This window comes from Chanodichthys erythropterus, chromosome 5, assembly GCF_024489055.1.
Source record: "Chanodichthys erythropterus isolate Z2021 chromosome 5, ASM2448905v1, whole genome shotgun sequence".
Classification (NCBI taxonomy): domain Eukaryota; kingdom Metazoa; phylum Chordata; class Actinopteri; order Cypriniformes; family Xenocyprididae; genus Chanodichthys; species Chanodichthys erythropterus.
The window spans coordinates 30,605,063-30,622,713 of NC_090225.1; the positions used below are offsets into that span (position 1 = coordinate 30,605,063).

General features: G+C 37.2%; 2 protein-coding genes across 2 annotated transcripts; one reads left to right on the forward strand and one right to left on the reverse strand.

The window, feature by feature from the left end:
• Nucleotides 1-314: 314 nt before the first annotated feature.
• dnaaf10 (dynein axonemal assembly factor 10) lies at nucleotides 315-9,374 on the reverse strand. Its single transcript, XM_067386876.1, has 8 exons — nucleotides 9,086-9,374; nucleotides 5,635-5,735; nucleotides 5,413-5,543; nucleotides 5,187-5,288; nucleotides 3,568-3,683; nucleotides 3,134-3,268; nucleotides 968-1,065; nucleotides 315-866 (listed from the first exon to the last, which is right to left on the reverse strand). Exons 1-8 carry the CDS (start codon nucleotides 9,269-9,271, stop codon nucleotides 659-661), a joined length of 1,077 nt encoding a protein of 358 aa, XP_067242977.1. The 5' UTR covers nucleotides 9,272-9,374; the 3' UTR covers nucleotides 315-658.
• Nucleotides 9,375-9,582: 208 nt separating this feature from the next.
• Nucleotides 9,583-17,533, forward strand: pno1 (partner of NOB1 homolog). The gene is made up of 7 exons (XM_067386877.1): nucleotides 9,583-9,871; nucleotides 12,523-12,672; nucleotides 13,753-13,836; nucleotides 14,338-14,398; nucleotides 14,476-14,593; nucleotides 16,442-16,512; nucleotides 17,283-17,533. Exons 1-7 carry the CDS (start codon nucleotides 9,674-9,676, stop codon nucleotides 17,348-17,350), a joined length of 750 nt encoding a protein of 249 aa, XP_067242978.1. The 5' UTR covers nucleotides 9,583-9,673; the 3' UTR covers nucleotides 17,351-17,533.
• The last annotated feature ends 118 nt before the right edge of the window (nucleotides 17,534-17,651 follow it).

Genomic DNA, 17,651 nt, shown 5'->3' on the forward strand with positions numbered 1-17,651 from the left:
AAGGGAAATTCATGACCAATCTTCTCAGGACGGTTTACGCTGGAATTCATGACAAGTCAGTGGATGATGAGGAGCTGCAAGACTTCTTCAAATTCAAGTGTTGGATATGATCTTTTTAATGAGGGAATGTACTTTATACATTTGGTTGTCCCTATTATTCTGTCTTATGGTCATCCTTATAGATTTTGTTTCCTTAATATGTAAATCCACTCTGAACATTAAACAGATGTCTTGGTCAACACCCATTATTATGTTTAGTCAGTGTGAAACAGTATATTTGGTGTAAGACGTGACCATGGGGAATCATGATTCATGATATAGATCATGATAAGTGGGCATTACATAATAGAAGAGTTAAAAAACAAGAGAAATCTGTGACATCAGCCTGATTTAAGATATTACAAATTGATAAAAGACTGCGAAGACAAGTTGTTTTTGTTGTAAACCTTCACATTGTGCATAAGAACAGGTCTTACCAGTAATAGCAACTTGACAACAAAGCAAAGTCACTATAGCAAATAATATTACAAATAATTATAACACTTAACTGTGTTCTTTAAAAAACAACTCTATAATTGCACATATGATCTTCAGACATACATGTGGCATATGATCAGTCATCAAATATTCAGATTTGTTTGGGAATAATGTTGTTAACTCAGACTGTGTTGAGTTTGGTCACAATAAGGACTCGTATAGACTGGTCAAACGAAGAGCAAACACAAAGACCCTGTTTGTCCGGGCTCCAGTCCAGACTAGAAATGGGTTGTGTGGACAGGGTGACGTTCTGCAGGAGGGTCACAGACCCAGCGACGCCCATGTCTACATCATCTGCGCCCTTTTTAGTCCTCTGGGCGGGATACTCACTGGAACATTAGAAAAGCAATGATCAATCAAAAAATGGCACACCAATGAGTAATGATAAAGCATCCTATTAGATGTTAAAAATATTGAAGAAATTCCTTACTATTTCCATAAATGTAGATTACCCGCTCCACCAGCCGTCATGAAGACGTCACGATTTTGAGGCAAATGTCTCACTTGCCATACTGTAGACTTGTGAGCCTGAAATACAGAACGCAAATGCTAAACACTCTCAAGTGAGTATTAAGAGTAACAGTAAGCGTGCAAAACAAAGATTTAGGGCCCTATTTTAACGATCTAAGCCAGTGGTCTCAAACTCCATTCCTGGAGGGCCGCAGCTCAGCAGTTTTGCTCCAACCCTAATCAAGCACACCTGATCCAACTAATCAAGGTCTTCAGGATTACAAGAAACTTCCAAGCAGGTGTGAGTTGGAGCTAAACTGTGCAGGGCTGTGTTTCCCAAAAGCATCGTAAGCTTAAGTTGATCGTAGCTCCATTGAAACCAATGGAGCTACGATCAACTTAGGCTTACGATGCTTTTGGGAAACGCTACCCTGAGCTCCAGGAACTGAGTTTGAGACCACTGGTCTAAGCACATGGTCTGAAGCGTTCCTTTAAAAGCCAGCTACTCTTGCACCATGGCAGATTCACTATTTACATGGCAGAATATAGACGAGTGTGTATTGCCACGATTGGTCAAATAATTAGCCAATTTCATTCGTCATTATGCAAATAGGTTATTCTGATACATGCAATGACTATCCATTTTTATCTTTATGCACACAATCTTTTTTATTTTTAATATTTGGCATGTTTGTGTGCTGCTGTGCATTCCTGTGTGTGTAACAAGCAGAGTGTATGCGTGTTGTGCATCCACCTATAGGTGCATATTACTAACAAGCTCTTTAAATAACAAAAAAGAAATACTGCGCTATTGACTTTAGAGCAGGTTTTTGTTGGTCAATGACACAGTCATTTTCAGTTGCCTCAAAATAGCAACACGCCAACATTGTGGCTGAACACGCTTCGTTTTCAGACCAGCATGCCCATGGGCGAACAGATGGGCACGAGTGCATTTGCTATTTAAAGAATGTGGTGCTAAGCATGAAAATAAGTGCCTGGCATTGTGCCGGATGTATGATAGGGCCCTTAGGTTACAAAAGCACCATAAAAGTGATCAAAGTGAATAATGCGCTATAATCCAAGTCTTCTGAAGCCATATGATTCCTTTGTATGATGAACAGATTTTAGCCATTATTCAGTGAAAATCTAACTAATAAAACCCTAGTCCTCCAAGGGCTCAAGTGATGTCCAATTTGTGAATAAATCCCACATCCCTTGCACATCCCTTTCTCACAGACATCGCTGAAAAGTTTGTAGTTCAGTCGGATATTCAATTTAATTTAAAAAACAATAGCAAAGAAAGTAAAACGACCTATTACTAACTTTACTTGTAGGTAAGGAGAGAGATCAATTATCATCAAATACACATTGAAACTCAACAGTCCTCACAGCAACTTGTTAAACCTAACTTTTATTCTGGCTTAACTTGAAGAAATTATGACTATCGAAGAAATATATTAATATTATATACTATAAGTGCTTCAATAATATAGTTTTATTATTATTAGGAAATATAATAAAAACCAAAATATTTTTTAAACTATGTTTTAATTTATACAGTATACACGTTCTGTTGTACAGAAACTTATTTTACCAAAAAATTCAAATTCAATGTTTGGCTGTAAATTGCTTATTTTCATTTGATTATATTTTAAATGATTGATTAAATTATAAAAGTTTTATTCATTTCATAAGATACCATTTTTAATGATAAATTTGCATTAAATCACAAAACATAATTTGTTATAAATTAAAATAAAATGGAAAGCAGAATTTTGGGGGAAAATAAAACTGATTTAATGGGGTCCTAAATATTCTGTAGCGTTTACTTGTAAACAAACAAGTTATGTTAACATTCACTCTCGCGGTCTAACAAACATGTGAAATGCATTTATTTACCATTAATGCCTTCCACATTAATGGTAAATGAATATTAGGATAAATATATCGAGATGGTATGAAATGGAAAAAAAAAAAAATGGTAATATTTCTGGCCATATCACACAGTCCTACTTGAAAGCTTCAGTGCCAATTTATTGTAATTGCATGTTTTCTACTATATGAGACATTAAATAAATGCAAATTACATTTTCATTGGCAAAAAACATAAAATAAAACATGTATACACCCTTTGAGTGAAACAAACCTTTTCAGACACTGAAGCGAAGCCCTTGGTGGGGTGCTGGGTCCTCATGTCAAACACATTAAATTTCCCCTCTAAAGATGTTGCCACTAGTTTGTTCATGTTAATGTCTTTTCTGTCAAACTCAACAGAGCACACCTGTCAAAAAATGCAAAATAAGTTTATCCATTATAGTGCATCTACACAAAACTAGACTGATCCACTATAATCAAGAAAGATCTCTACACTGAATGTGTTTCTTAGCCTCCAACACTGAAATTCTTCAACAGCTCACACAATGCATTTCAGATTAAAATGAATGATGAAATGTTTCTGTCGCTGAAGTGTACTTGAGCACACAGATGATTGGTCTGGTCAGCTGGATAGTCAAGATCAGGTGTTGGGAGGCATTTAATAATGTACACTGAAACAGTTCTGAAGAAGCAACACACACTTACCCCATTTTTGATATTTGTCTCCCATCGTAAGGACATATTTCTAAGATCAAATAACTTGATGTCACCATTGTCATATCCCGCACACACACAGCGGTCCTGGTCGTTGAAAGCGTGACCTTGAGATAAAACACGGAAAGTTATGATTAGTTTTTTTTTCTATGCTTGTATTTCTAACACTAAAAAAAGCACAGTTATAACTTATTTTTTATAAATATTGTGCTTTAGAAAGAAACAATGCCAGAATCTGCCAGACCTGTAAAAAATAGTTTTGTCGTCTAGCTCTTTAAAGCAGGATGGATTCTGATTGGCTGTCAATGTTTTATCTTTCATCAGCTGGAAACAATTGTTCTGAAAGTGATTCCAGTGATATCATTCTTCTGTGTCGTTATCGTTATTGCTGTGGGGTGGACTCTGCTATACTTTTACATTTAGAATGATTTTTAAAACTACACTTGCAAGAAAAAGTATGTGAACCACTTGCAGAATCTGTGAAAATGTGAATAATTTTAATAAAATAAGAGTTTAAACAAAATGCATGTTATTTTTTATTTAGTACTGTCCTGAGTAAGATATTTTACATAACAGATGTTTGCATTTACTTCACAAGACAAAAAAATAGCTGAATTTATTAAAATAACCCCATTCATAAGTATGTGAACCATTGATTCTCAGTACTGTATGTGGTTACCTGATGATCCACGACTGTTTTTTTCTGTTCTTCAGAAAAAATCCGCCAGCTCCTGCAGATTCTTCAGTTTTCAGGCATTTTTGCATATTTGAATCCTTTCCAGCAGTGGCTGAATGATTTTGAGATTCACAATGAAGGAAACACGATGCACTGAGAGTTGGGGGGTGAAAACCTTTGAATTCAAAGATCAGGGTAAATTGTACTTAGTTTTTCTTCTGGGAAACATGCAAGTCTCTTCTGTTGCTTCCGGAGGGCAGTACTAAATGAAAAACAATGATATTTAAACAAAATAAGAAAAATTGTGACATCTTCATCCTGTTCAAAAGTTTTCACCCCCCGACTCTCAATGCATGGTGTTTCCTTCTGGAGCATCAGTGAATGTTTGAACCTTTTTTAATAGTTGAGTTTGAGTCCCATGAATCTCAAAATCATTCATTCACTGCTGGAAAGGGTTCAAATACGCAAAAATGCTTGAAAACGGATGAATCTGCAGGAGCTGGAGGATTTTACTGAAGAACAGAGCTCAGTTTAACTGTTCAGGACAAACAAGAGACTCATGAACAACCATCACAAAACACAAAAACAGTCGTGGATCATCAGGTAACCACATACAGGATTGAGAATCAATGCTTCACAAACTTATGAATAGAGTTATTTTAATAAATTCAGCTATTTTTTTGTCTTGTGAAGTAAATGCAAACATCTTTTATGTAAAATATCTTACTCAGGACAGTACTAAACAAAAAATAACATGCATTTTGTTTAAACTCTTATTTTATTAAAATTATTCACATTTTCACAGATTCTGCAAAGGGTTCACATACTTTTTCTTGCAGCTTTATACCTTTATAGTTTTATTCCCTGGTGTGAATGGGTCTTTATTCCGAGGTTTTAATGTAAATCATGCAATATGAGTGAGAAAAATACCCACCAAAAGCTACAGTCCAGCAGTCTCTCTTGGCTTCTCCCTCCGTCGGCTCCATGTTTACCACAGGTGTGTCTTTCTGCCTGGTGTCCCACACCTTGACTGTACCTGTTAATAAAACCACACACAAAATATAAACCAAAAATGCTGAGAACAAACATATGAAGTATGAGTTCTGAGTACAGTAAGGTAAATGTTCCATGCGTGTGAGATCAAAAGTGGTAGTAGTTACCATCTCTACTGCCAGTGACGATCTCAGGAGCCCCGTCACCGATGCCCAATCCTCCCACTCCATCAATGGCGTTTACGATCTCCTTGTGTGCTTTGACCGAGTACACCGGGGAGTCAGGCGCTTCAAGATTCCTGCAAAGAAAGGTTTCAATTTCACATCGTCTCAGCCTGGATGCTGGACATGTCAATGGAGAAACCGCAAAACAACCAAACGTAATCCTACCAAACATTAAGATTGCCGTCGAAGTCTCCTGTGGCCAGATGCCTCTGCTGGAGAGATGTGGCTCCAAACGTTCCACATTTGATTGGCTTGGGCTTTTCGATCTTGAATAAGGTAGAAGGTATTTAAAGATTTGTTCACTAATTCAAATTTCCTGATAATTTACTCACCCCCATGTCATCTGAGATGTTCATGTCTTTCTTTCTTCATTGGAAAAGAAATGAAGGTTTTTGATGAAATCATTCCAGGATTTTTCTCCATATAGTGGACTTCACTGGGGTTCAACGGGTTGAAGGTCCAAATGTCAGTTTCAGTGCAGCTTCAAAGAGCTCTACATGATCCCAGACGAGGAATAAGAGTCTCATCTAGAGAAACCATCGGTTTCTAGAAACTGCAATTTGGACCTTAAACCCGTTGAACCCCAGTGCAGTCCACTATATGGAGAAAATCCTGGAATGTTTTCCTCAAAAACCTTCATTTCTTTTCAGCTGACGAAGGAAAGACATAAATATTTTGGATGAGATGGAGATGAAGTGAACTAATCCTAATAATAATTAGCAAGCAATAAGGTACGAGAGGCTGTGCTGTATCGTGAATATTGTTAAAGCCGTGACTTATTCACAACACAGCACTAGCCTCGAGTACCTTATTGCTTTTATAAACCGGCTACCAAACAATACAAATATTAAAGCCAAAAATATGTATCAATGCAACGTTCATGAAGAAAACCTTCATTAACACTAGAACTACCAAGGCAGTCATTTTGACCGTTTTAAAGATTTGCAATGTAATAACTTTGTTGAAATAAAACCCATATAACTACAGTTCCATGACTTTTCTTAAATTAATGTAAATTTTATTTTAACATTGTTATTTTATTAAAATTACAAAACACAAAAGAGTTCTGAGTATTTCTACCTTGAATGGCCATAGCGGTCAATTTGACCGCACATATTACAGGCGTTGTATCTCCTCAGCGCTTTTTCCCGCCGTTAAAGATGTGCGTAGCTGTTGCCTAGCAACCTTTCTCTGGCAGTTTTGTATGCTTTTGCTAAGCTAAAACTTAGCTTTACCGTCAAAATGGCAACAAAAAAGAAAATGACTGTCACTGAGGTTTTATCCTTGCTTGAGAACATTGATGATGCAGAGTCTGATGGAGGAGCAGAGAGCGATGTCTCTTGGTCTCTTGACAGTTCGTCTGAAACTGATTCTGAGAGTGATTCAGAGATAATTCCGGTTTGTAAAAAAAGATTTTCTAGATTTCATTAGAGGCTGCATAAAATTGTTTCCGATTCGTGTGGAACAAACAAACAAATCATTTCCAAAATTCACAATATGTTTTTATCTAACGAAATATTCTGCTTCATTTTATATTTGTAGACATTTTGACTTTCAAAAACAACATTTTAACTGCGGTGAAAAACTTTGATCTCCAGCTTGCAAACTGCGGAAAGCAAATTGCGGCATGCACTTTTGTGGGAGGTCTAGTAGCTCTTACACAATAATATCACGAACATATTATAATATGTATGCTTAAATTACCCCACATTTTTCATAAAACATGACCATAGAAGCTTTGAAGTAAATATAACATGACAAAAATGACATTCACTGCTGTCTGGTATGAACAGTCAAAATGACCGCTATTGGCAGTTCTAGTAGTTATAGAATTCCGGTAGTGCTAGTGTTAAAAGCCTTCCTTCCGCCAGAAACAAATAGTCCCCGACCGTGGACAGCAACATAAGTTACATTATTACGCCATTAGATGTCAGCAAAGAAGAGTTTTTATGAGTGTGTCAGTCAATAGTGAAGGCTTTTACATTAAAATTGTTGTGAACACGGAACAAGACGCAACTGACAAATGCTTTGACTAGCGCTGTCAGCCATGGGAAAACTCTTAAATGTTAAAAGGACAAGATAATACATCAGACATTTAAATAGATTTTTATTATGAACATAGGACTAACCTGAAGGAAAATGCTAAATCTGAATGCAGGTAATAAACTCGCTCACTCAATCTCTTTCTCACAATTAGTGGTTAAATAGATCGTTGTTGATCCGTGATCCGTACGGATCAAAGCCCCACGGTTCGGCACGCATGTGATTCGCGGATCAATTGCAAGTTTAAGTACAAGAGTGAAAGGTTATCATTTGCACGTGTTTTGTCTTGCTAGGTTACACATTAAATAGATATAAAACCATTCCAGCGCTAGAAGAGGCAAAAGAGGATTTAATTCGGTAATATCGCACGCCACGCTGTTATCGGTGCACATAGACGCACATACATACAAGGCTCGCGCGCGCGCACACAAAGAGAGATAAGCGCGTTTCAGATAGCTCGCGAACTCCAAACTGATTTCTCTTTCGCGTTCTCAATGCACTTGGATGGACACATACACGCATTATGTCAGTCAAAATACCCCTCTCGGCAAGTATTCTCGTAAACACATTCGGTTATGTCTTATTTGAACGAGGTGAGAATTCGGATATCGGATGTGTGCGTGCACGGGTCTTACTCTTAAAGTGACAGCAACCTATAAATACCTGCTGTTGTCTGTCATGTAAATCAAACAACAAAACACAGCTTTAACAAAGATTAATCTATATTAAATTTATACAGTGACCAGTGTCATTTTACATTTAATTATTACATTTCTGTACACAAAAATTAATACTACAGACCTTATACTTTATTTTAGGGCTGGGCGATATATCGTATGCGTTTGTCACGCGCATTTCGTCAGTAAAGCCGGTTCCCGGATTACCGCTAAATCGCCATCACCTGCTTTCAAATGGAGCGGCATTTAATAGACAGAACCGTAGATCACTGACAAGCTACACAATATCGCGTTCATTATCGAAGGCGAATCATCTGCGATAATGCAATATATTGCCCAGCCCTACTTTATTTGTAACTTTATGTTGTATTTATGCTCGTTCTATGGTCCAGTCAGTATTTTCACCTACCCACCTTACCGCTACCGGAGCGCCATCTAGTGGCTGTTTCCCAAAAAGTATCGCCTCTTGGGTTCTACGCTCTTTGGCCTTGGTTAAAATTGCAATTTTCTCACGATTAACAAATAGTTGCAAACATTTGGAATATTATAAGTACTCAAGTGAACAAAATATATAACACTGGCCTAACGGTTTTTGGATATTTTACTGCAAAAATATTACATATTGCACCTTTAATTTGTGACAGGAGAACTTTTATAACTTTTTTACACATTTTGCAATAAACTGCCTCTTTAAAAAAAAAATACTTTAGCTATTTTAAAAATCGTTTAATATTCATGAATTCGCGGAGACTGAAAGAAAGTTTAACCGAACCGCGTTCTGCGTCGCTGTTGCCATGACAACCAGGCGACTGGAGTGTTATAGAAAGTCTGTCTTCGCTGATGAACGTGTCTCATTAGTCTTCATTAGTGTGAAAATAAAGCTCCACAGATCAAACCTCTTTGACCAGCTGCAGCTCCCCGTGCTGGATCTCGTAGATCTGCATCACTCCGGTTCCTCGGGCGAAGTTTCCCATACAAACAAACTTGGCGCTGCAGGGAATCCATCTGCTCTCGAACACCGTGTAGTTCAGACTCTTCTGCAGGTGCGCGATGATCTGCGGCTTCTCGAGGGCTGTTGACATGTTCTTATGTTCAATTAAAAACGATAACGCTTTAGTTTAAAGTCAGTTGTGTTGCTTGAACAGTGCGCTTGTGTCGTGCGTTTCCTCCTATGCCTATTGCACTAAGGACCCTCCCACAACACATAGCTGGCCTACATATAGCCTGATCAAAATGAACAGCTTGTCTTTACAACACAAATGGACTAAAACACTTAAAAAAAACACGACTATTGATTTATTTAAAAAAAAGTAAAAGTTTAAAAATATTTTGGCAGCTAACAGTGAAACGTATGATTACTTTAATAAGCAGTAGCATTGGCACTACTTGGGCAGCAATAAGGTCCTTTACTGTAACATGGCCAACGCCACATGTTCGTGGTAAACATCTCTGTTGAACTGTAGTTTTTAAAATCTCGTTTGACGATGGAGTCGGTAACAAACACGACAGCAGAGGCGACAGCTACTATGGACTGCGACGGAAACACAGACGGGTTTGAGAAGGTGAAGTCGAAGAGGAGTCGTAAACGCAAGCGGGACGCGGCTGACGCAGACATGCAGGCGGAGGGGTCAGGAGCAGCCAAGAGACCGCAGTTCCCAGCCATATCTGGAGACCTGCTCAGGGTAACTTACTGCTCCTGTCCAGCTCTGTGTGGACGGTTTATTTCGTGCTTTATTCCAAACGCTGGGGATTGTAACTTGTAACTAGGCATGTGACGGTATCTAATTTTCATGTTGCTATTAATTGCTGAAGCTTTTATCGCGGTATACGGTATTATCACGGTATTGAAATAAGTTGCAAAAAAGTGTTGTCATAGTAAGAACTCTGTTTAAATATAATGACACAATACATTAAAAAAATATAAAGTAAAATTTTCAAATAGGTTAAAGTGCAAAAGAATTAGACTATAAAGAACAACAGGAAACACTGTACAATAAGGTCTCATTATTTAATGCATTAACTAAGATTGAGATTTGTTACAGAAGTCGAATGAAGACGTTTTACTGAACAATAACAAATAATCAGAACATTTCTAATCATTAGGGCATGTTGTAGTCCAGATTAAAATATAAAAATGTTTAAGTTTGAAAATAAATAGCCTATTAAGTCTTTAAGTATTTGGTGCTGTGATGAACAACATTGAGATTGCAAAAAAATGAATCGCTTTTTGAGGCATTTTAAAAACTTCAGTTGCTTTTGTTTCTGGGGTTTCCGGGATAACCGCTGCATTTCTGCTTTTCCATCAGCGCCCTCTGCTGTCAGAGAGCGAACGTGCACTTACTTTCAGCGCGTCTCCTTCACTCGTTCAGCCATGTGCTTCTCATGCACATCTGAGCGCGTGTCCCTTTGACACAGAATACAGTGGTGTTGTGCATTTTATACGGTTCATGGGGAAAGTATTCTTAATGCATTATAAAAATTGTATTAATTGGTAATAAATTATTTACGGTAGTAGGGCTGTGCCGATAAACGACATCATATCGAATTGCGATAAAATATGTTGATAATGATGAAAAGCTCTAGGCATTTTTATGGATTAATATAAGAACCAATCATACAGCAGAAATATGTGTCAACAGCCAATCAGCGTGCAGCTTTAAACGTTCACGTCAAAGAACAAAGCCAATTTCCTACGGCACTTTGCAATGGAACTCGACATAAGGACAACAAAAAGTATATTAGGTATATTAACGGCTGCCCAAGTATATGTTGCAAAGTCACAAGGCGGCGCTGTCACATTTTACAAACTCACGCAACAGTGCTTCAGACTGCTTAAAAGTGATTCTCAATCAATGAAAAGTGCAGATTTATGCCAAGCGATTGCTAATAAACTCAAGTTGATGAATTATTACAATGTCTACTTTATGGCCTTTATATAAAATGTTTTAGATGGTTGTAAGAATCTGAAGGATCAGCCTGCAATTGTGTAGACATTTCAAAATAAGAGTCCAGGTATACTATAAAATGTAATTGATAAACCGTCAAATTTTTGTGCCTTCAGTCATAGTTGGGATACTCTTTTAAAGCTGGCAGCATTAACAGTTTACATATCAAAATCTATATTGTTATTGATCGATATGGGAAATTTTTTTTTGCCATATCGCTCAGCCCTACTTTACGGTATTTTGAAGTGCCCATGATAACAATATCGTGCATATTCATTATCGCAATATATCGCATTACCGAATATCAGCACATGTCTACTTGTAACTTTATCTATATTAGATGAGTGAACAAATGGTTCTTTTGAGTCTGACCTTTTTAGTGAAGTGATCGAAGGGTTCTGAACGATTCCTTTACGAGTCACTTTGAATCGATCAGAGCGGTTCTCTACACAATCATTCTCTCTTTACTTTCCTATAGTCATAATTGTGACACTCTGACTTAGTATGTCGTTTATTTTTTTGTGCCACAATTTCAAATGTCATAATTGCGACTTTTCATCTCATAAATATGACTTGGCATCACACCGTTTCAACTAGTTTTGTCTTAATTATGATTTACAGTAGCATGATTTTGTTCTTTAAAGGGTTAGTTCACGCAAAAATTCTGTCACCCTCATGTCGTTCTTCAGAACACAAATTAAGATATTTTTTATGAAATCTGAGGTATGACTCGTCCATAGACAGCAACATGATCAACACTTTTCAAGCTCAAGAAAGATACTAAAGACATTGTTAAAACAGTCATGTGACTGCAGTGGTTCAACCTTAATGTTATGAAGTGACAAAACAAAACGACTTTATTCAACAAATTGTCTCTCCCCTGTCATTCTGCTCCGTTATTTATGTTTCAGAGCTTCTGTGTTTACGTCCGAATGCTGGCTCAGTATTGGCCAAAGCTGATCACGTGATGACGCATGCGTGTGACGCTGACGCAGGATCCGCCAATAATGAGTCAGCGTTCTGACGCAGAACCTGGAAGCACTGGACGTAAACAATGTAAGAGAATGACTCAGAAGAGATTGTTGAATAAAGTTGTTATTTTTGTTTTGTTTTTGCGCACTTTATAACATTAAGTACCTTTCTGGATCTTGAATGATGGTAATTTCATTTCTATCTATGGAGGATACAAAAAACCTCTCAGACTTCATCAGAAATATCTTAATTTGTGTTCTGAAAATAATGAAGGTCTTACGTGTGTAGAATGACATGAGGGTGAGTAATTAATGACAGAAATTTCATTTTTGGGTGAACTAACACTTTAATGAAAGAAATGTGCTTCCATATTTCTCTGTCTGCTTTAGTAACAGGCGAGGTGTTGTTTGTTTCAGGGAGGGTCAGATGAGATGCGCAAAGTGTCTGTTCCTGCTCATCGTTACACACCCCTGAAAGAAAACTGGATGAAGATTTTCACTCCCATTGTAGAAAACCTGCAGCTTCAAGTGCGATTTAATCTCAAAACAAGAAACGTTGAGATTAAAGTAAGTGATGACGGCAGTAGCACACATCGGTCATGTTTTTGAGGAACTGTCACCTTAATGGATTAGTTCAGTTCAAAATCAAAAATGAAGTCATCATTTACTCACCCTGGTGTTGTTCTATTGCTGTATGCTGTTCGTTCTTTTATGGACCACAAAAGGATACGTTTTTGGTTTTTTTTTTAATGTCGCACTAATCCATATCATAGCTACCAGCATCAATCCCTACCAGACACATCACAGAATGGTCTGATGTTACACACATCATAGATCTCAAGTGTTCTGGGGTTTACGATCGAGTTTGGTGAGAAACAAACTGACATTTAATGTATTATTAAACAAAAATCCTGACCTTCTGTCTGCTGTGCTGTGAGTCTCTATTAGCGCCGCAGCTCACTCCGACTCGCACAGAAAAACACACAAGTTGTGACAAAATTAAGATAAATAAAAAAAAGAAAGAAAACCGACATGTGCTTTGAAATCCCAAAAGCATCTGTGTACTTTCTTCACTGGGTTGAATATCTCCAGTTGACAGATGTGAATGTGAAAACGTCTTGTGATGAAGACATTGGATATATTCACCTGGGCGAAGAAGGTACATGGACTGTATTTCATGTCGCTTTTTTCTTAATCTTGATTTCTCACAACTTGCATGTGTTTCTGTGTGAGTCGGTGTGAATTGCAGCAATAATAGTCTCATGAAGGTGTAGACGAACAGCCAAGGTCAGGATTTTCATTATTCATTAAATTTCCACTTGTTTTTCACCAAACCCTATCATAAACCCCCACAACACTTGACACGTGTAACATCGGACCGTTCTGTGATACTTCTGAGTCTTTTTTTAAAGCTTGATGCTGGTCTTCACTGCCATTATATGGACGAGCGCGAGTGGGACATTTATTTATTTATTTTTTTAATCCTCCTTTTGTGGTCTGAGAAAGAAAGACGGGCTTTAGAACAACACCAGGGTGAGTAAATCATGACTTAATTATCATTTTATCCCTTTAAGTGATGACAGGAAAATGCTTGGATAATGCAGTAAAATCAGTTTATTTGTCTGTTATATATCTGTTATTTTGCAGACGTGTAAAGAAACTCAAGACATCGGCGCTCTGACCAGAGCTGCTGACTTTGTGAAGGCGTTTGTTTTAGGGTTTCAGGTGGAGGTGAGTGCTTGTAGTTTTTCTATTCAGCAGGACTGGATGATGTTCATTATTCATGTTATATTCTAATCTCAATGATTTTGAGATATATATGTACATTTAAATAAAGCTTTACATTTATGCTTTTCATTTGGCCATTATGTTTTCAGAAGACCCTGTCATTGGATATGGATATTATAACAGATGTTAATAACTCTGATTTAATTCTCAGTTCAAACTGTCCCTTTAATGACTCCATTACAAATGCTTATTCATCGATTTGTGTCATCATTCTCAAAAATGTTACTCCAGTCACATGATCATTCTAATATGCTGATTTGCTGCACAAGAAACATTTATGATTATTATCTTTTGATGAATATAAAGTTTAAAAGAACAGCATTATATAGTTTTTATGTACATCACCCAGCCCTTTCTTTCAGTAGTTTATTACTGTTATTAGTAAATGACGGTATTATTTCCACACAGTAATGATATAACATGTGATCGTATGTCAATCCACAGGATGCACTCGCACTGATCAGGTTAGATGAACTGTTTTTGGAAACATTTGATGTCACAGATGGTACGTGTCTGTTAACCTGAGCCATTTTTTTATTTATGTTTTTTGGTTCCGTCGCTGAATTTTGTGTGTTTTTGCAGTTAAACCTCTGAAAGGAGATCATTTATCCAGAGCCATCGGGAGGATAGCAGGGAAAGGAGGCAAAACTAAGTTTACCATTGAGAATGTGACAAAAACCAGGATTGTGCTCGCAGACACGTGAGTGCGCTTAAATATATCGTTGCCTGTTTGAGAACTGTCTTAGTGAATTTCATGAATTCTAACAAGAATTCTAGAATGTTTTGGGCCCGGTTTCACAGAAAGGGTTTAGATTAAACCAGGATTAGGCCTTAGCTCAATTGGGGTATTTAAAGGTGCCGTCGAATGAAAAATTGAATTTATAATAGTTGAATAACAAGAGTTCAGTACATGGAAATGACATACAGTGAGTCTCAAACTCCATTGTTTCATCCTTCTTGTGTAAATCTCATTTGTTTAAAAGACCTCCGAAAAACAGGCGAATGTCAACATAACACTGACTGTTACGTAACAGTCGGGATCATTAATATGTACGCATCCAATATTTGCATATGCCAGCTCATGTTCAAGGCATTAGACAAGGGCAGCCAGTATTAACGTCTGGATCTGTGCACAGCTGAATCATCAGACTAGGTAAGCAAGCAAGAACAATAGCGAAAAATGGCAGATGGAGCAATAATAACTGACATGATCCATGATATCATGATATTTTTTGTGATATTTGTGAATTGTCTTTCTAAATGTTTCGTTAGCATGTTGCTAATGTACTGTTAAATGTGGTTAAAGTTACCATCGTTTCTTACTGTATTCACGGAGACGAGAGCCGTCGCTATTTTCATTTTTAAAAACTTACAGTCTGTATAATTCATAAACACAACTTCATTCTTTATAAATCTCTCCAACAGTGTGTAATGTTAGCTTTAGCCCATTAGCCGCACATAGGCTACTATCAAACTCATTCAGAATCAAATGTAAACATCCAAATAAATACTATACTCACATGATCCGACGCATGCACGCAGTATGCATGACGAACACTTTGTAAAGATCCATTTTGAGGGTTATATTAGCTGTGTGAACTTTGTTTATGCTGGTAAAGGCAGTCGAGAGCTCGGGGGCGGGGAGCGCGAGATTTAAAGGGGCCGCGCACTGAATCGGTGCATATATAATTATGGCTCAAAATAGGCAGTTAAAAAAATTAAAAATATTACATCTTGTGAAAACTGGTTCTAGGGCACCTTTAAGTAGCTTTTATAAATGTGCCCTAGAAAAAAACATTACTGGTGTGTATCTTGAGACAAAACAATGGCACTGACATATTTTAAGATATGTCAGTACAAGTTGCCTTCAGTTCAAACAGCTCATTTTAGTCTGGGATTAGCTTAAGCCTTGTCTGTGAAAATGGGGCTTAGTGTTTGTGCTGAGGATATAATGAATATATAGTTCGACCACCACCAGCTTTGTTGTTTTATCAATGCAATGTTTTTAATGACCATTCATATTTATTTTTCAGTCTCTTTATACAAACAGAAAATAACGTACACAAAATGTAAAAAAGAAAAAAAAAAAGGCTTTTTTTTAAATAAAAAATCAGTATTTAGTGTGACTTCCTGGACTTCTTTCAGTTTCACAAAGAAGAAACTCTGAGAAACTTCTCATCATGTTTTGAAAGTTTTCTTGGCCTTCCAGTCCTTTCCATTCCACTCAGGTTTAAGAGAGACGTTCCTGCTATTGCTCAAGTGTGGGGCGGTCACTAAATACTTGCCACTTTAGCCTATAGAAGCCGATTTTTCTGATTTTGTTCTGTTTTTTTAATACTGCATACACATTTACTGTATTTTCTGCTTATTTTCTAATAAAGAGACTGAAAAATAATTATATATGGTCATTATACCATTACTAAAACAACATCTAATGATGGTCTAAGACACAGTACTGTATAATTTTTTAATTAATTAATTATAATTGATTAATTTCAATATATTTTACATATGAATGCAGAGATGATTTTTTTTTTTTTCTTTACAGGAAGATTCATATATTGGGATCTTTCCAGAATATCAAAATGGCACGGACAGCAATATGCAACCTCATTCTCGGTGAGTGAAAATGAAATACTTAAAGTGCCTCTATTATGCTATTTTAAAGGTTCCTAGTTTAGTTTTGGAGTCTCTTACAGCAGGATTACATTCATCCAAGGTCAAAACACTTTAATTTTCTCATTATTTCCATTGAAGCATCAGCTGTTCTCTCTCAGTGTCTGAAAAGGTTTGGTCTCTCTAAACCCCGCCTTTCTGAGAGCTGCTCTGCTCTGATTGGTCAGACGGCCCAGTCTCTTGTGATTAGTTGTAAACCAAACGCTCATTATCATATCTGAATCTCATCACTTGATTCACAGAGATACGAACAGTAACAACGGCGTCAGTTTTACCGTATCGATCTCATCGAAGAGGGTTTGCAGAAAACAGCGTCTTCTCGACATGAACAACACAAACCAAACTCTTCCAGTCTCAGATACAACTACAGTGATTGAGGGCGGGGCAAAGACACGCTGTTCAGCCAATGAATACCATAGGCTGCCATTATGCAAATTAGTAAAAAAAAATAATCTACGTAAGGTTTAGCAGGAAGTGAAACTGGAGTTACTGATGACTAGTTTCAGCAGTTCAGAATCACTTCTTTCTTTTGAGAGACAAAAAACATTTTTATCTTTGAAACTTTGCAGATCTATTACACTCACAAACAGCTGCTCTATTACACACTGCATGAAAGGTCGTGTCCGAAAAAGCATAATAGGGGCACTTTAATTTACGCATATAAAAACAAACAAAACAGGAAATAATTCTGATGCATCATTTAACTTTTACAGGAAGTCCACCATCAAAGGTATACGGCAACATTCGGGCCGTGGCGAGCCGCGCAGCTGAGAGGTTTTAGCCTCAAAACACTCGGCTCATGGACTGATCCAGAAATACTGCCGATTCACACTGTTAGCGCCATATTGGCCTGAAAATGTCTATGAATGATACGATGAACCATCTTGAACACCAGTGGACCAGTTTCTCAACTAATGGATTTTTCTGATCCTTCAGAGAATAAACACATCATGAATGAAAATGAGACACGTGTGGATCCATTGAGTCAAGTTTTAAATGTTTATTGTTTCATACAGTATCAAGTAGTCCATATATCCCATAGTAGTTAGATGCAGCATGCAGAAAAGACATCCCATAACCGA